Below are 15,398 nucleotides of genomic sequence, written 5' to 3'. Positions count from 1 at the left end.
CTAACAAAAAAAAATTTTGGTTCCAAAATTGTGCTGATGTAAAGTAAACATGTGGGAAATGTTAGTTATCAAGTTTTTTGTGTGCCGTATCTCTGTGATTTAAGGGCAAAAAAATTCAAAGTTGGAAAATTGCGAAATTTTCAAAATTTTCGCCAAATTTCCGTTTTTCTCACAAATAAACGCAAGTTATTTGAATGAAATTTTACCACTAACATGAAGTACAATATGTCACGAGAAAACAATGTCAGAATCACCGGGATCCATGGAAGCGTTCCAGAGTTATGACCTCATAAAGGTACAGTGGTCAGAATTGTAAAAATTGGCCCGGGCATTAACGTGCAAACCACCCTTGGGGGTGAAGGGGTTAAGACATCTCAGCTCTGCACTATTATACACAGCTCTCTATAAATGTGTAATATTTCTTCATGAAACTCATCTGACAGAAAATATTGGTCCTTACGATAGTTTAGATTGTGACGTCACCGAGACCCATACGCTATTTATACTCTGATTTAACCTCTTCCCGCAGCCAGTTTTGTGTTCTTAATCAGGCCCCATTATTAATATCTGACGTGTGTCACTTTATGTGGTGGTAAGTTTGGAATTCTTCACAAAGGATAATAGAAAACAAATGGATCTTACAAATTATTTTCCAGCTTCGCACTATACCCTACATACGGTTGTACACTACTGTCTGGGCACATGGCAGTGTTCAGAAGGGAAGGAGCGCCATTTAGCTATTTGAATGCAGGTCTAGCTGGAATAGTTTGCAGACACAATGTATTGGGAGCACTGTTCATGGTAACCTGGCAGCTCAAAAGATGTCCTCCATGAACATGCTTGGCTCTATCTTCTCTGCTTTCCATATCCCAAGGATTGCCTTGCTCATCGCCCTTTAACACCCTCTCATCTGGACTTGCACTGGGACCCCTAGGCTTGGACCATGGTGTTACCTGCTATTCTGTGGTGTTAGATGGTAAGAAGAATAGTCAGGTAGCTGGGTCAGAACCAGAAGGACAGAATACAGAATCAGAAGGCACAAGAGTAGTCAGTAAACGGGCCACGGTCACAGCAGGAAACAAATACACAAGCCACAAGCTGAGCACAGAGGACTGAACCAGAGGAGAACAGCGCTGTATCTGGCAGATTCCGGCCATGTGCTTTGCGCTTTAGTAGGGTGTGGTACTTTCCAATTGGCTGAAGTAGGGAGCAGATTACTCCAGCTGGACAGCAGGAACAGATCCCAGATGAGATTGGACACACCATATGCAGAAGCCCTAATATAACTAAATGACAGAAAACCAGAATAGTAGAAATCCCCATAAAGTGATTCCAGTTTATAAATTAATTCACTGAGGGTTATAATCCTTAGGAGGAGTGAATATTTTGACTCCACAGCCACTTTCTGGAAATTAACATGTAGTGGATGTTGGAGAGTGAAAATTACACATTTGTCATTTTTTTACCCAGCACATAGTGCCCAGATTGTGCTCCAGGAGACACACACCAAATATTAAGCGGATTCTTCTCACTATAATATTGCTAAATACAGGGATCCTAAATGTTGTTTGCGCACACTGCAAGACTCCGAAGTGAGAGCGGACTTTGCTGGATTGGTTTATAGAAACCTTGTTGGTTTTCAGCAGCCTTTGAGCCACTAATAGTGTGGGAACCTCTGTTTTTCCATTGACAAATGATGGACCTGAGTGGGGACTTGTTTTTTTGTGAGATGAGAATTGGTATTATTTTCGCCTACATAACATTGATTGGTTTCTTTTTATTCGATATTTGGGAGGCAGAATGAACAAACAGTTGAACACCGCACACTACTGGCTCATCCAACAAGGTTTTCTTTTAGACTGTGAACTGTCATTGTCTTGGCACTCCCCACTTTACCCCAAAATTTGGGGGAACAAAATTGCATCTTATAAAGCGAAAAATACGGTATATGTTTTTTCTATTAGTCATCTATTGACTAACCTTCAGGGGCAAATTATGGGTATAGTTTTAGATTTGGAATTAATAAAGTTTAGTTTTATCCTTTTGTCAGCAAACATGAGGAATGACAAGAGACAACGCATTTAAGAAGATTCAATTTTGGTTAAAACTATTTCAACACTACGAACATAAAAAAGGCTTCTCTCGTATGTGACATCTCTGATGTTTATTAACACTTGATTTCCAAGTATAATATTTCCCACATTAAGAAAATGAAAAAGGCTTCTCCTCTGTGTGACTGCTCTGATGGCGATCAAGAAGCACTTTCTGGTTAAAATATTTCCCACAGTCTGAACAGGAAAAAGGCTTCTTCCCCGTGTGAGTTCTAAGGTGATTAGCCAAATTTGATTTCCGGTTAAAACATTTCCTACATTCTGAACATGAAAAAGATTTCTCCCCTGTGTGAATTCTCTGGTGATTAACCAATTGTGATTTCCGGATAAAACATTTCTTACATTCTGAACATGAAAAAGGTTTCTCCCCTCTGTGAGTTCTTTGGTGCCTAACCAATTCTGATTTGTTGACAAAACATTTCCCACATTCTGAACAGGAAAAAGGCTTCTCCCCTGTGTGAATTCTCTGGTGCTTAACACAATCTGATTTACTGTTAAAACATTTCCCACATTCTGAACAGGAAAAAGGCTTCTCTCCTGTGTGGATTCTCTGGTGCTTAACACAATCTGATTTACTGTTAAAACATTTCCCACATTCTGAACAGGAAAAAGGCTTCTCCCCTGTGTGAGTTCTAAGGTGACTAATAAGATGCTCTTTCTTGTTAAAACATTTCCCACATTCCGAACAGGAAAAAGGCTTCTCCCCTGTGTGAGTTCTATGGTGATTAACCAAATTTGATTTCCGGTTAAAACATTCCCCACATTCTGAACATGGAAAAGGCTTTTCCCCTGTGTGAATTCTATGGTGACTAATAAGATGCTCTTTCTTGTTAAAACATTTCCCACATTCCGAACAGGAAAAAGGCTTCTCCCCTGTGTGAGTTCTATGGTGATTAACCAAATCTGATTTCCGGTTAAAACATTTCCCACATAATGAACAGGAAAAAGGCTTCTCCCCTGTGTGAGTTTTTTGGTGCCTAACCACTTCTGATCTATTGATAAAACATTTCCCACATTCTGAACAGGAAAAAGGCTTCTCCCCTGTGTGAGTTCTTTGGTGCCTAACAAAATGTGATTTCCATGTAAAACATTTCCCACATTCTGAACATGAAAATGACTTCTTTGCTTTAGGAGCAGTTTGTTTTTTACTGCCTCTTTTGTGACTTTGATTTTCCTTAGTAGTCAGTAATGAATCAGAAGATGGGACCTGTTTCATAGGATCAGATGACAGATTTTTGCTGTGAATGGATGATGGTATATCTGGAGTAATGGCATTCACTTCAGTTGTATCTTGTAGGATCTCAAGATCATCAGATTTAAAAATTGAAGATGTGAGCTGTCCTTCTGATCTCCTGGTACAGTCATCTGCTAAGATAAAAAACATTTTTTTTAATAACATATCCTTGAGTTTTATATTTTTAAACATTTCTACTTAAACTGTCCATAAAAATGACAAGCTATGTAAAAAACTTTAATTATTTACCAAGACAATAACTGTTCACAGTCTAATAGGAAACCTTGTTGGATGAACCAGTAGTGTGTGGTGTCCAACTGTTTGTTCATTCTGCCTCCCAAATATCGAATAAAAAAGGAACCAATCAATGTTATGTAGGCGAAAATATTACCAATTCTCATCTCACAGAAAAAAAAGACCCCACTCAGGTCCATAATTTGTCAATAGAAAAACAGATAAGGCAGGTTACAGTTAGCGCTATAGTTAGGGTTAGTGTTGGGGTAAAGTTAGGGTTACTTTTAGGTTAAAGTTAGGGTTAGTGTTATGCTAAAGTTAGTTACTGTTAGGCTAAAGAATTAGGCTTTTCTCAATTGTCTCCCCAATAATTTGGTCACGTCAGTCATGTCAGAGATTTCTATTTCCGGAAAAAGAAATAAAAACAAATAAAATGGCCCGTCAGTATTATAGTGCAGAGGAGGCTTATGCACTTTTTACGTTCTGACAGTGAAAAAAGCGCAGTGTCAGATGGTGATGTGGATTTCGAGGGTTTTAGTAGCAGTGAGAGTGATAGCTCAGAAATGAGCAGTGATTCTGGTCCATCCTCACACACAAGGACCAGTACAACAAGAAGGACAAATAGCGCTTCTGGAGAAATGTCTCCAACTCAGGGAACAATGCCCAGTACTAGTGCTGTCCCTAGTGCTCGTGAATTGGTGCACACCAATGTCCAAGGGGCTTTGCCTCTTGATGTAGCATTTCCCAGATGGGAGGCTTCGGATTCGGCTACTCCATTCATCCCTAATTTTAATGCCATTCCTGGTATAAATGTGGAGGTGGAAAATTTTGGACCAATTATTTTTTTAATTTGTTTATGACAGATAGCTTGCTAGAGCATATTGTCCTACAAATTTATATGCGTCCCAATTCGTCAGCCAGAATCCACGATCCGATTATGCTAGGTCAAATTTATGGACACCAACTAATGTCCTAGAAATGAAAACATTTTTAGGACTTACATTCGCTATGGGGCTTGTTAAAGAAACGAGCATGACGTTGGTAGTGTCGAGTTGCCACCAGACAGGCGTGGGAACAAATCTCACCCTGTCACCAAACCTCCCCCCGCATCACCTACAATAATCCCCACCACAGAACACGGAGACTCGGAATTTCTTTTGGAATGTTATGGCCACAGCAGCCTTTATTATAAACACCAAAAACACAAACAGTGAATCATAAATCACTTTAACAAAAACATGAACCTGAGAAGGAGTCCTTGAAGCCCCAAGATCTTGGTGAATAACCCCAAAAATTGCTGTGGACAAAAACCCCTCATGATTGCTCCCAGCCGATACCCCACTGGCTCGGGAGCACCAACACCGATATATCTTGTCCACTAAGCTACTCGGGGATCCACCACTTCGGCCGGAAACTCCCCCACCACCTTTCACCAGATCACCCCCAAGATACCTGTTTAACGAAGGAGACCCTAGACACTGAGTCTCCAAACCCAATTTTTACCGACTTCAAGGACTCCCCCCCTCTCGAAACCGCCATGACCCAAAATAAAAATAACCAACAACACACCAAGAACACAAAGGGAGGGAGGGCGGGACTTCTTCTTGGGGGGACCAGATCCAAAGAGGAAGGGGACACCCACACCCCTCCTCTATATACTCCCCCACTCCAGGGTAATCCCCCTGGTAGCCGACCACCCCCCCGTCATGCTGGCCCCCGCCTATGCCTCCTTGGGGGGGGCAGGGGAGGCTCAGCTCCGGCCAATTCTTGACGTTGGTAGTGTCGAGTTGCCACCAGACAGGCGTGGGAACAAATCTCACCCTGTCACCAAAATTCCCCCCCCGCATCACCTCCAATAATCCCCACCACAGAACACGGAGACTCGGAATTTCTTTTGGAATGTTATGGCCACAGCAGCCTTTATTATAAACACCAAAAACACAAACAGTGAATCATAAATCACATTAACAATAACATGAACCTGAGAAGGAGTCCTTGAAGCCCCAAGATCTTGGTGAATAACCCCCAAAATTGCTGTGGACAAAAACCCCTCATGATTGCTCCCAGCCGATACCCCACTGGCTCGGGGGCACCAACACCGATATATCTTGTCCACTAAGCTACTCGGGGATCCGCCACTTCGGCCGGAAACTCCCCCCCCACCTTTCACCAGATCACCCCCAAGATACCTGTTTAACAAAGGAGACCCTAGACACTGAGTCTCCACACCCAATTTTTACCGACTTCAAGGACTCCCCCCTCTCGAAACCGCCACAACGAAGGCCCATTGAACACCTCAATGGCCCGAGACCCCCCGAACCCGCCATGCCATGGGCCGCTCAATACCCTCCTGGAATCCGAGAGCCCAAATGTCAGAACCAACCGAATTCAAATGAACCTCATCGGCCAGTCAGAAATCACCCTCGCCTTTTTCCAAATCAAAGTGTCGCACCGCCACCCCTCCATTCCTGATAACAAAAGAAGACACAGCCCTGTTCACTTTTATCCGGGCCTTATTAACCTTAGCGAGAGACCTCATGGAACGCCATCACCTCTGAGGAACAATGTCGGACCAAACGATAGTGACCCCTCGGTACAATAACCACAAGCGCAGACAGTCCTGTTTGATGTCCCGTATCAACTCCCGAAAAGGTCGAACCGCCAAGTCACTACCCCCCAACATGCAACACCAGGATGTCTGGAGCACGGTCCAACCGAACGCACTCGTGTATCTCCGGCAAGACACGTCTCCACTTCATCCCCCTAAAACCACACCAACGCACCAAGGCCGTGTTCCTGGAAAAACCGAGCTGTCTGCCTTCGTTCCGGACATCCACCCGCAACGCTCCCCAGTAAACGAAGGAATGACCAAAAATCCACACCAGCAACGGCTCGACACCTGGAATAAAAAAGGCGATGCCAATATCAAACACAAACACCATTAACGTGAATGCCGCCCTCCGCCTTACCCATCACCATCCACCGACCTAACATAACTTCGGTAACAATTGGACGCCCAACCACCAATGCGCCGAATCGAAGCCACATCCAAACCCCGAACTGCTGCTTCTGATGTCGCCCCAATCCTGAACGAATTAGAAGCGAAACGGGATTCATCCAAACCCAACGATCGGATGGACCTCTTGAGAACAGCACCAAATTGGTATCTCGACAAACAAGAGCCATCCACGTGACACAAAAGGGGGCCGCTCAAACTAGGACCCAGCTCCCAAAACCCCTGCAAACACTGAACGGGACACATCAAAGACCCGGGCACATGGCCCAACACCACTCGGCGACCTTTACCCGCCTGATCCATCTAAGACCGTCGCAACCAAAACTCAATGCCCCGCGCAGTAAGCACAACATCCCTGGCCAATATACCCCCGGCTGACTGCTTGTTCCCCGATACTAGTTCCCCTACCCTTAATGCGCCAAAAAATGCCAACGAAAAGGCTAGGCGAAATAACAAAACCTCATAGCGTGAAGAATACACCGTCTCCAAAATGCCGCCCAACCGTTCAAGCACCTCAAAAGATATCGGACGCCTCAAGTCACCCCCGCTTTTTAACCGGCGAAACCCTTTCGCCGCTTGTTTCACCAAAAATGTTTTCGTCCAATCGCGGCAGCCGCGCAAGCGAAATCCAAAGGACAAACCCGCTAAAACACGCATGGCTTTTGCACCCGACCAACCCTCGGAGGCCCCCCACCCCAACCAAGACAACAAAACTCCCTCCTGATCCAAGCCGGGCCCGACTGCTACGTCAGCCGCTAACTGTTCCTCCCACTTGCACCATACAGCCCGGTAAGCCTCCCAGGTCTTTGGAGCCAAAGACGACTCAATCAGCGATGCCGCGGCCCGTAGGCCACTATCCACAGCTCCTCCGAACAAGCTAAACCCATGACCTCCGCTTCTGGCGCCAAAGAGCGAAACCGATCCCACTGTAAACGAGAGAGTCAGCGATATCGTTCTTAACACCTGGAACATGCGTCGCGGTCACTTGTGCATTCAGGTCCAAACAGAGGAGAACCAACCGCTGTAACACCCGAACGACTGGGGGAGACGATGCAGTAAGACCATTAATCGCGCACACAGCGCCCATGTTATCGCAATTAAAACGCACCCGCCGATCCAGAAACTCAAGTCCCCACAAATGGACGGCTACCAGAATCGGAAAGATCTCCAGCAAAGTGATATTGCGCACCAAGCCATCCGCAATCCATTCCTTAGGCCACCGGGACACGCACCACTGCCCCCGAAAGTAAGCCCCAAAACCAAAACCGCCAGCCGCATCTGTGAACAACTCCAACGAGTCACTGCTGACCACCTCTTCCATCACCAACGAACGGCCGTTGTACCCCTCCAAGAATGACTCCCAAATCGCCAAATCGGCCCTGAGTTCCGCTGACAACCTGATGAAATGATGAGGGGCTCGAACACCCGCGGTCGCACTGGCCAGACGACGTGAAAAAACACGCCCCATTGGCATGACTCGACATGCAAAATTGAGCTTTCCCAGCAACGACTGGAGATCACGCAGCGACAACTTCTTGACCCTGCGCGCTCGGACCACCTCCGCCCGCAAATCAGCCAACTTATCCTCAGGCAGCCTGAACTCCCAATTCACCGTATCAATGACAATTCCCAAAAAACGCAAACATGTACAGGGGCCTTCGGTTTTTTCAGGCGCGAGAGGAACACCAAAACGCTCCGCCACCCACTCGATGGCCTGTAACAGTCTCTCGCAACAATCGGAATCCCCGGAGCCCACGCACAAAAAATCATCCAAGTAATGAATGACCGAATCAAAACCGGAAACATCGCGCACGACCCACTCCAAAAAAGAACTGAAGGCTTCAAAATACGCACAAGAAAACGAACATCCCATGGGTAGACACCTGTCCACAAAAAACATGCCTTCCCAATAGCAACCTAACAACTTCATGCTATCCAGATGAACCGGGAGCAAACGAAAAGCGGATTCCACGTCCGTTTTAGTCATAAGGGCACCCCGACCACATTTTCGCACCCACCGCGCTGCTTCATCAAAGGAGGAGTAAACCACCGAACAGATTCCGGATCGATACCATCGTTAACAGAACCCCCGCGAGGGTACGACAAATGTTGGATAAGCCGAAACTTATTCGGCTCTTTCTTCGGAACCACTCCTAGAGGAGAAACAACCAAATCCGAAAAAGGGGGGGAAACAAAGGGGCCAGCCATACGGCCCAACGAAACCTCCTTTTCCAGCTTTTCTGAAACCACTGAACCATGTAACAAGGCCGAACGCAAATTTTTTAAAACCCGCGGAATAGCAAAAGGGGTGAGGGATAACAAAACCGTCCTTGAAACCCGCGTACAGCAAAGCCGACTTCTCCCTGTCCCCATATCTATTTAGATAAGGGACCATCCTTTCCAGCCTCACTGGAGTCTCCCCCTTGGGAATTACCACCGCCGGTTCGGGGCTTCCCTTTCTTGAAACACTTGGCGGCTCCATGGGATGCGCTATTGCAGTTGGAGCAAAGATGTTTAAATTTGCAGTTCGCCCCGAATTTACATGGGCCGTCGTTGAACTGCCAGCACACCCCCAACTTATGATTTCCCGTTTGAACCTGCCCGCCCCCTCCTGAGACGCCGGAACTGCCGCTACTCTGGCTGGTACTCCCAGCCCCCCCATGAAAGGAGCTACCAAATTTATTTTGAGCTATGACCCGCATCCACAGCCCAATGTCCTTCTGGTCCCAACGGATAGCCGGACGGACGGCCTTCCTCTGCCGAAATTGCTCATCATAGCGCAACCAAGCCTGACCCCCGCACACCCTATAGGCCTCCCCGATGGCGTCAAAATAGCAAAATAACGCCGAGCAATTATCAGGGGACTTTTCTCCAATGACGCTCGCCAAAATAGCGAACGCCTGTTGCCAATTAATGAACGTTTGCGGGATCAGACGCCATCTACTTCTGCCCTTATCCAAATTAAATTTCTCTAATGGCAAGAGGGAAAATATTTCCACATACTCGTCCTTCCAAATGCACTCCTTTACTTCTTTCTTTAAATGAGCCCCCAACTGACCCTCAAAACAAACATACACCTCCCCATGCGCTCTATCGTCCAAGTGTTTGCGACATTCTTTCTCTTTCTCAGTCTGCACCGACACCGACACCGGTTCACTTGCGCGCCCGGCCAAATCCGCCCCACTCCGCCCCGCAGGACTCCCAGCTTGTGCCCAAGCTGCTACTGGTGACGATGAAGCGAGACCCCGCTCCAGACGTGACACCAAATTCCGCATATCCGCAAGCACATCGCTAACCCCCCCGGCCGCGGCTACGCCACCAAATCCCAACCCCCCGCTGACCCCGAGGGATTCCGCCAACGGCCCCCCACCCAACCAGGATGATGTTGCAACTGGAAGACAAACAGGGGACACAGAGCCATACTCACCGGGCTGCGAGGGGGCTGTGTGCCCTCCAGCCGGAAAACCTGGGTCCTCGGATGTACCTTCGCCAGCTTGCTGTCGACCTCTGGGACTCCCCACAGGAGGAGCCAAATGATGATGACTGGGCCCCCCGAGGGACCCCGATGACGGGACCCCAGCAATGGACGCTGACCGGGACACCGTGAGTTCTGCTCCCGCTGCCACGGCTGGCTCCTGCAGCGAAGCACTAAAGGCCCCCCGCTGCGCCTACAGGCCCCCGGAAAAGAGCCCATCGCCACTGTACATGGGCATCGCTGTTAGCGGCCCCACAAGGGAGCATGCCGCGGTCCTGGTGTGGAGACGTCCCCCTCCTCTTGCAGCGGCCCCCGAAGCGGACAGCTGATGCTGGGCCCCTTCGCCGTGGCCCCCTGCCGCACTCGGTGTTTCCCCACTGCCTGGGGATGATGATGGCAGCCCTGCCAGGCTGCAGGCCGAAGCTCCCCCGACGTCCGCCCCCCTGCTGGAGGTAGGCCGCGGGCCCTCGCCTGGCCTGCGGATTCCTCCCAGGCCGGGTAGCGGCGACAGGCACAGAACGCTGCGCCCGGCCTGGAGGGTCCCCGGAGGGGCTCCGGCGGCGTCGCCAGGCCCTGGGGGATGAATCGGGTGAGAGCCACTCGGGATGCCTCACCCGTCTGTAGCGCCGTTCCCTCCCCGCTGCTGCTGCAGACTCTCCGGACGTCCCAGGAACAATGCTGGCCACCCGTGATGCCAGCCAGCCTGGGGGCTGTGACCGCGCCGTCGCTCGCAGCTGCTCCAACACCCGCTCCACATCAGACATGGTAAAGGTGACTTCTTCTTGGGGGTACCAGATCCAAAGAGGAAGGGGACACCCACACCCCTCCTCTATATACTCCCCCACTCCAGGGTACTCCCCCTGGTAGCCGACCACCCCCCCGTCATGCTGGCCTCCGCCTATGCCTCCTTGGGGGGGCAGGGGAGGCTCAGCTCCGGCCAATTCTTTCAGTCCTATTGGTCCAACCGCCCTGTTCCAGCCACGCCCTACTTATTTGGGGACATCCGGAAAAATCGTTTGGGAGCTGATAACTCCATTTTTACAAAAAGGCTACAATCTGTAAGTTGACAACTACTACACCAGCATACCCTTATTTAAAACTCTGGTTGAACTTAACATAGGGGCTTGTGGGACCATTTGCAAAAACCGTCAGGGGTTTCCACAATCAGTGGTCAGCAAAAAGTTCCGAAAGGTCAGGGTCTTTACACAATGGAGAGCTGCTTGCCCTTAAGTATAAGGATAAAAAGGATATTTTCATCCTGAGCTCGATCCACACAGATGCCACAAGGGCCACTGCAGACCAACAGGGATCCACTACTCCAAAACCTGTGTCTGTCATTGACTACAACAAATATATGGGGTGTGGACCTTGCAGATCAGGTTCTACAGCCATACCAGGTATCAAGAAAATCATATGTCTGGTATAAAAAGTTAGTCATGTATTTGTTTCAGGTGGCCACATATATTTCTTTTGTGTTATCCAGAAAAGCCGGAAATGCAGATACTTTCCTTGATTATCAGGAAAAGGTCACTGAAAATCTTGTTTCTGACAATGTTGTCCCCGCCAATCCTTTAGAATGTGAAGATGTGAGAAGACTCACTGAGCGACATTTTATTGCACTCATCCCAGTAACTGAAACAAGAAAGATCCCCCAGAGAAGATGTCGTGTATGTTCCTAGAGAGGAATGAGGCATGATCCCCGCTATTATTACCCACAATGCCCATCACTGCCAGCCTTATGCCTCCATGACGGCTTTACAATCTTCCACACAGGACCACGTTTTTGAACTGTTTTGACATTCAAGCATTTGGTTTATTTAGTGACAGACACATTTGAGTAGAGCTGACTTAACAATTTCCGGGGGTAGGTGGGGGGAGGTCTCCAGAGACACGAGCTGGGCACAATATGTTATTGTGAGGCTTAGAAAAAAAATGACATCCAGCAAAATGTCACCGGTCATGGCGGCTCCTGCGCAGTAGCATCTATAAGTAAGAGATAGAGGTTACTGCACAGGCGCCGCTGGTGTCATTTTGCTGGATGTAATTTTTTTTTCTAAGCCTCACAATAGCCACAATATTATAGGCATTATCACCAATAATATCAATGCTATTATATGTATTATGTAATAATGGGGGCAGGTCAGTGAGGGATCAGCGACCTGTCATTAGCCAATACAGATGAATATGGAATCAGAGCACCACAAAGCCCCGCCCACCACCCCGCCCCAGAGCACGAGAATCTCATTAACTGAAAACTACAAATACAGATTATACAACAGTAAACCAGAGTTGCCCTCATTTATGGTGGACCATTGGAGCTACTATGAATCCTGAGCAGAAGATTAGAGAAAATAATATTGCTCCCCATTTCAGGAGAGATTGTGCAGTAATCTGAATTTCTTAGGATCGAAAACAATGTAATGTATGACGTGGAGTGAATCCATGACACCAGGGCTGGAGCCAACACATCTCCTGCAGGCAGGAATAAATGTATATTACAGCCATCAGCCACGCACAGCTTAGAGTTCTATCAGGGCACAGGTGGAATGTTTGTCCTGTAGATTATCACAATCCTCCTTGAAGTTAGTTGGTTTTAATACAAATTGAAAAGTCAGGATAAAGGGAAACTCTGCTGTTATTGGACAGAAATTCACACTTGGCCTCACTGCACATTTACTGTTGTCGATCATAAAAGGGAAGTTTGACCAGAAAGACTGGACCTGGTCTTGTAGGGACCATGAGACATTCAGCAGCACAGAAGGGAGAGAAGATTCATCCGATAAGATCTCAGGGATCTAGGAAGCAAACAGCATCATTACCCTCCGCTTTCTCTTACAGGCCCAGCATAAGATTTTTCTTCAAGTGATTTTCTATCTTGTCAGCACATTCTACGTACGTTGTCATTTAGCTTTATAGTTACAGATCTGGGCAGGTAACGGTCAGCGTCTCCTAATGTGAAGGAGAGAATGGCTAATGAAATCAGTTATTAACCCTTATACAAGTCAGTTCACATATGGTGTACCAAGATGGTGTCTGTGCCTTCAGACAACACCCTGGAAGGAATCCTTGGAATGCAGAAGCTGAGATACTGGATACCATATATGGAAGTGAAGGTGAAATGGACCTATCATAGACTGACACTGGCTACTCAGGAGATTGTGTGACACCCATCTCCTGTCTCTTTGTCTTGAGAATAAACTTCAGTTGTGTGCAAGCCTTTGCTGAGGAAGGAGTAGACATCTAACTCTGTGTTCGGTGTGACTCCTTAAGCGCGCACTCGGCCTATATTAGGTCAGGTACAAGCAATCATATAGATCTCGCTTTAAAGGTTCACCTTCACACTAATACCAGGGGGTAGGTGGATACTCCAGGTTGTAAGTTCTATAGAAAAGGGCTTTCAATGCCCAAAGTCGTTGAACAGTTTTGGGTGGAGGAGAATGTTGTGGTCTAGAGGCAAAATGGTGATCATGGTAATACGGCCGGACTACACCACCGATAAAGCAGCCACAGCCGGTGACTGAGAGGAATCTGTGACTTCTCTGCATTCAGTGGTTACTACTCACCTGGGTAGTCATATGTGGGAATCTCCTCTTTACACCACTCATCATCTCTCACATATGTCTCTGTAGTATTAATATGGGTCAGATCTTCACCCTGAAACAAATATTGTAAAAGTCACCGACAGATGGAGAAGTCCCATCTATGATCAGCTCTAATCCTGCCATCTGCACCGTTCTCATTACACAAGTATAAAACATATAATACTGGTGGATAAAACAAGACTGAGCACAAGACCTTCACAGCCGTCTTCACATCATAGGGGAGATCTCCTGACACCTTCTCTCCATCTACCTGATGATCCTGAGGAGCACTGGGATCTTCTTGGTTACAGTCCTGTGGAGGAAGAGGACGGGGACATCTCTCTGGTGTTGTCCTCTTACTGGATAGATCTGGAGGAAACACATACAGGGACTGAATTCATTCTCTACATACAGATAATTATAGGCCGTGTGTATTTAGTCCTGTCTATTACCTGGAGATGTGAGGGGCTGGGGAACCTCCATTATGACGTTCTTGTACAGATCTCTGTGTCCTTCTAAATACTCCCACTCCTCCATGGAGAAATAGACAGCGACATCCTGACACCTTATAGGAACCTGACACATACAATGATACCGTCATCCCCCGATCCCTTCATAGCGTTACTGTATAATGTCCCAGCATTCCCAGCAGTGTCACCTCTCCAGTCAGCAGCTCAATCATCTTGTAGAGGAGTTCTAGGATCTTCTGGTCATTGATGTCCTCATGGATCAGGGGGTGAGGTGGAGGCCCCGTGATTGGGCTCAGGGGTCTTCCACATCCCTCAGACACAGGGTCCTGACAGCAATCACTAGAGGTCTTCTTCACCACTATGTAATCCTGGTTATGGAGAGACACATTAATAAATCTCACTACAGACATTTCCAGAGTCCTCACCTCTCCAGTTCTGTCCATCTGTTATTCCCATAGATAAGAATGATGTAATGTGACGTCATCAGAATCTCTCACCTCTCCAGTGAGATGGAAGAGGATCTCTAGGGTGAGGTGTAACATCCTCTCCGCCATCTTGTCTCTGTCCATATCCATCCTTGATGGGTAAATGAGGAAAATTCTCTTCTGTAGAAGATCTTCACTGAGAGGATCCGATATTGTAGAGACCTGAATGAGAAGAAGATGATCCGATGTAACATCATAAGAATCCTGTGTAATAATACAATTACTGGAGAGAATAAGGGAAACATATGAGGAGATTTATTATCTTACAGGGTTTAGTTTTCTTCCCTGACATCTACTAATAAAACCTATATATTTAGGCCACAGACAACAAGCAGTTTCCTCCTCGGAGTCGGCAGCTGAACACGTTCCTCATAGACTCATCTTCCATAACGCTAATTCTCGTCTCATTACCGACACTGGAATCGGCATTAGCAATACTGCAGGAGATATTCATTACACGCGACATGAGAAATAACTCCTTCATGGTGAGGACGACATCTTCATCTACTGCGGCTCTAGAGACAGATTTGGCCAGAGTCGGTCACTGCCTCCATCCCCACCGGCCGTCTATATGAAGGTTTCCCGTCTTCCCTGCACTGGAATCTTCTCTCACGTTAGATCTCAGCTCTGAGTCACACACAGAAGTTTGAGGCTTTTAGAAAAGATTTTTAGTTTCCACAAACACAACGGACAGAAATGATCTGATCCCAAAGTCTCCATGTACAGTTATTTATGGGGATTATTTCTGGCCTTAGACTTTCCTATATTACAAGAAAAACTCCAGAAAAGCCG

General features: G+C 47.2%; 1 protein-coding gene across 1 annotated transcript; it reads right to left on the bottom strand.

The window, feature by feature from the left end:
• Positions 1 to 2,159: 2,159 nt before the first annotated feature.
• On the bottom strand, positions 2,160 to 14,531 carry LOC141072525 (uncharacterized). The gene is made up of 5 exons (XM_073559797.1): positions 14,310 to 14,531; positions 14,104 to 14,227; positions 6,567 to 6,665; positions 6,363 to 6,478; positions 2,160 to 3,318 (listed from the first exon to the last, which is right to left on the bottom strand). Exons 1-5 carry the CDS (start codon positions 14,529 to 14,531, stop codon positions 2,203 to 2,205), a joined length of 1,677 nt encoding a protein of 558 aa, XP_073415898.1. The 3' UTR covers positions 2,160 to 2,202.
• Between the last annotated feature and the right edge of the window lie 867 nt (positions 14,532 to 15,398).

The sequence above is a fragment of the Dendrobates tinctorius genome, unplaced genomic scaffold (genome assembly GCF_039654945.1).
Source record: "Dendrobates tinctorius isolate UK_male_01 unplaced genomic scaffold, ASM3965494v1 ptg000274l, whole genome shotgun sequence".
NCBI lineage: Eukaryota > Metazoa > Chordata > Amphibia > Anura > Dendrobatidae > Dendrobates > Dendrobates tinctorius.
The sequence above is the reverse complement of the archived record's forward strand: the minus strand, read 5'-3'. Positions and strand labels throughout refer to the sequence as shown.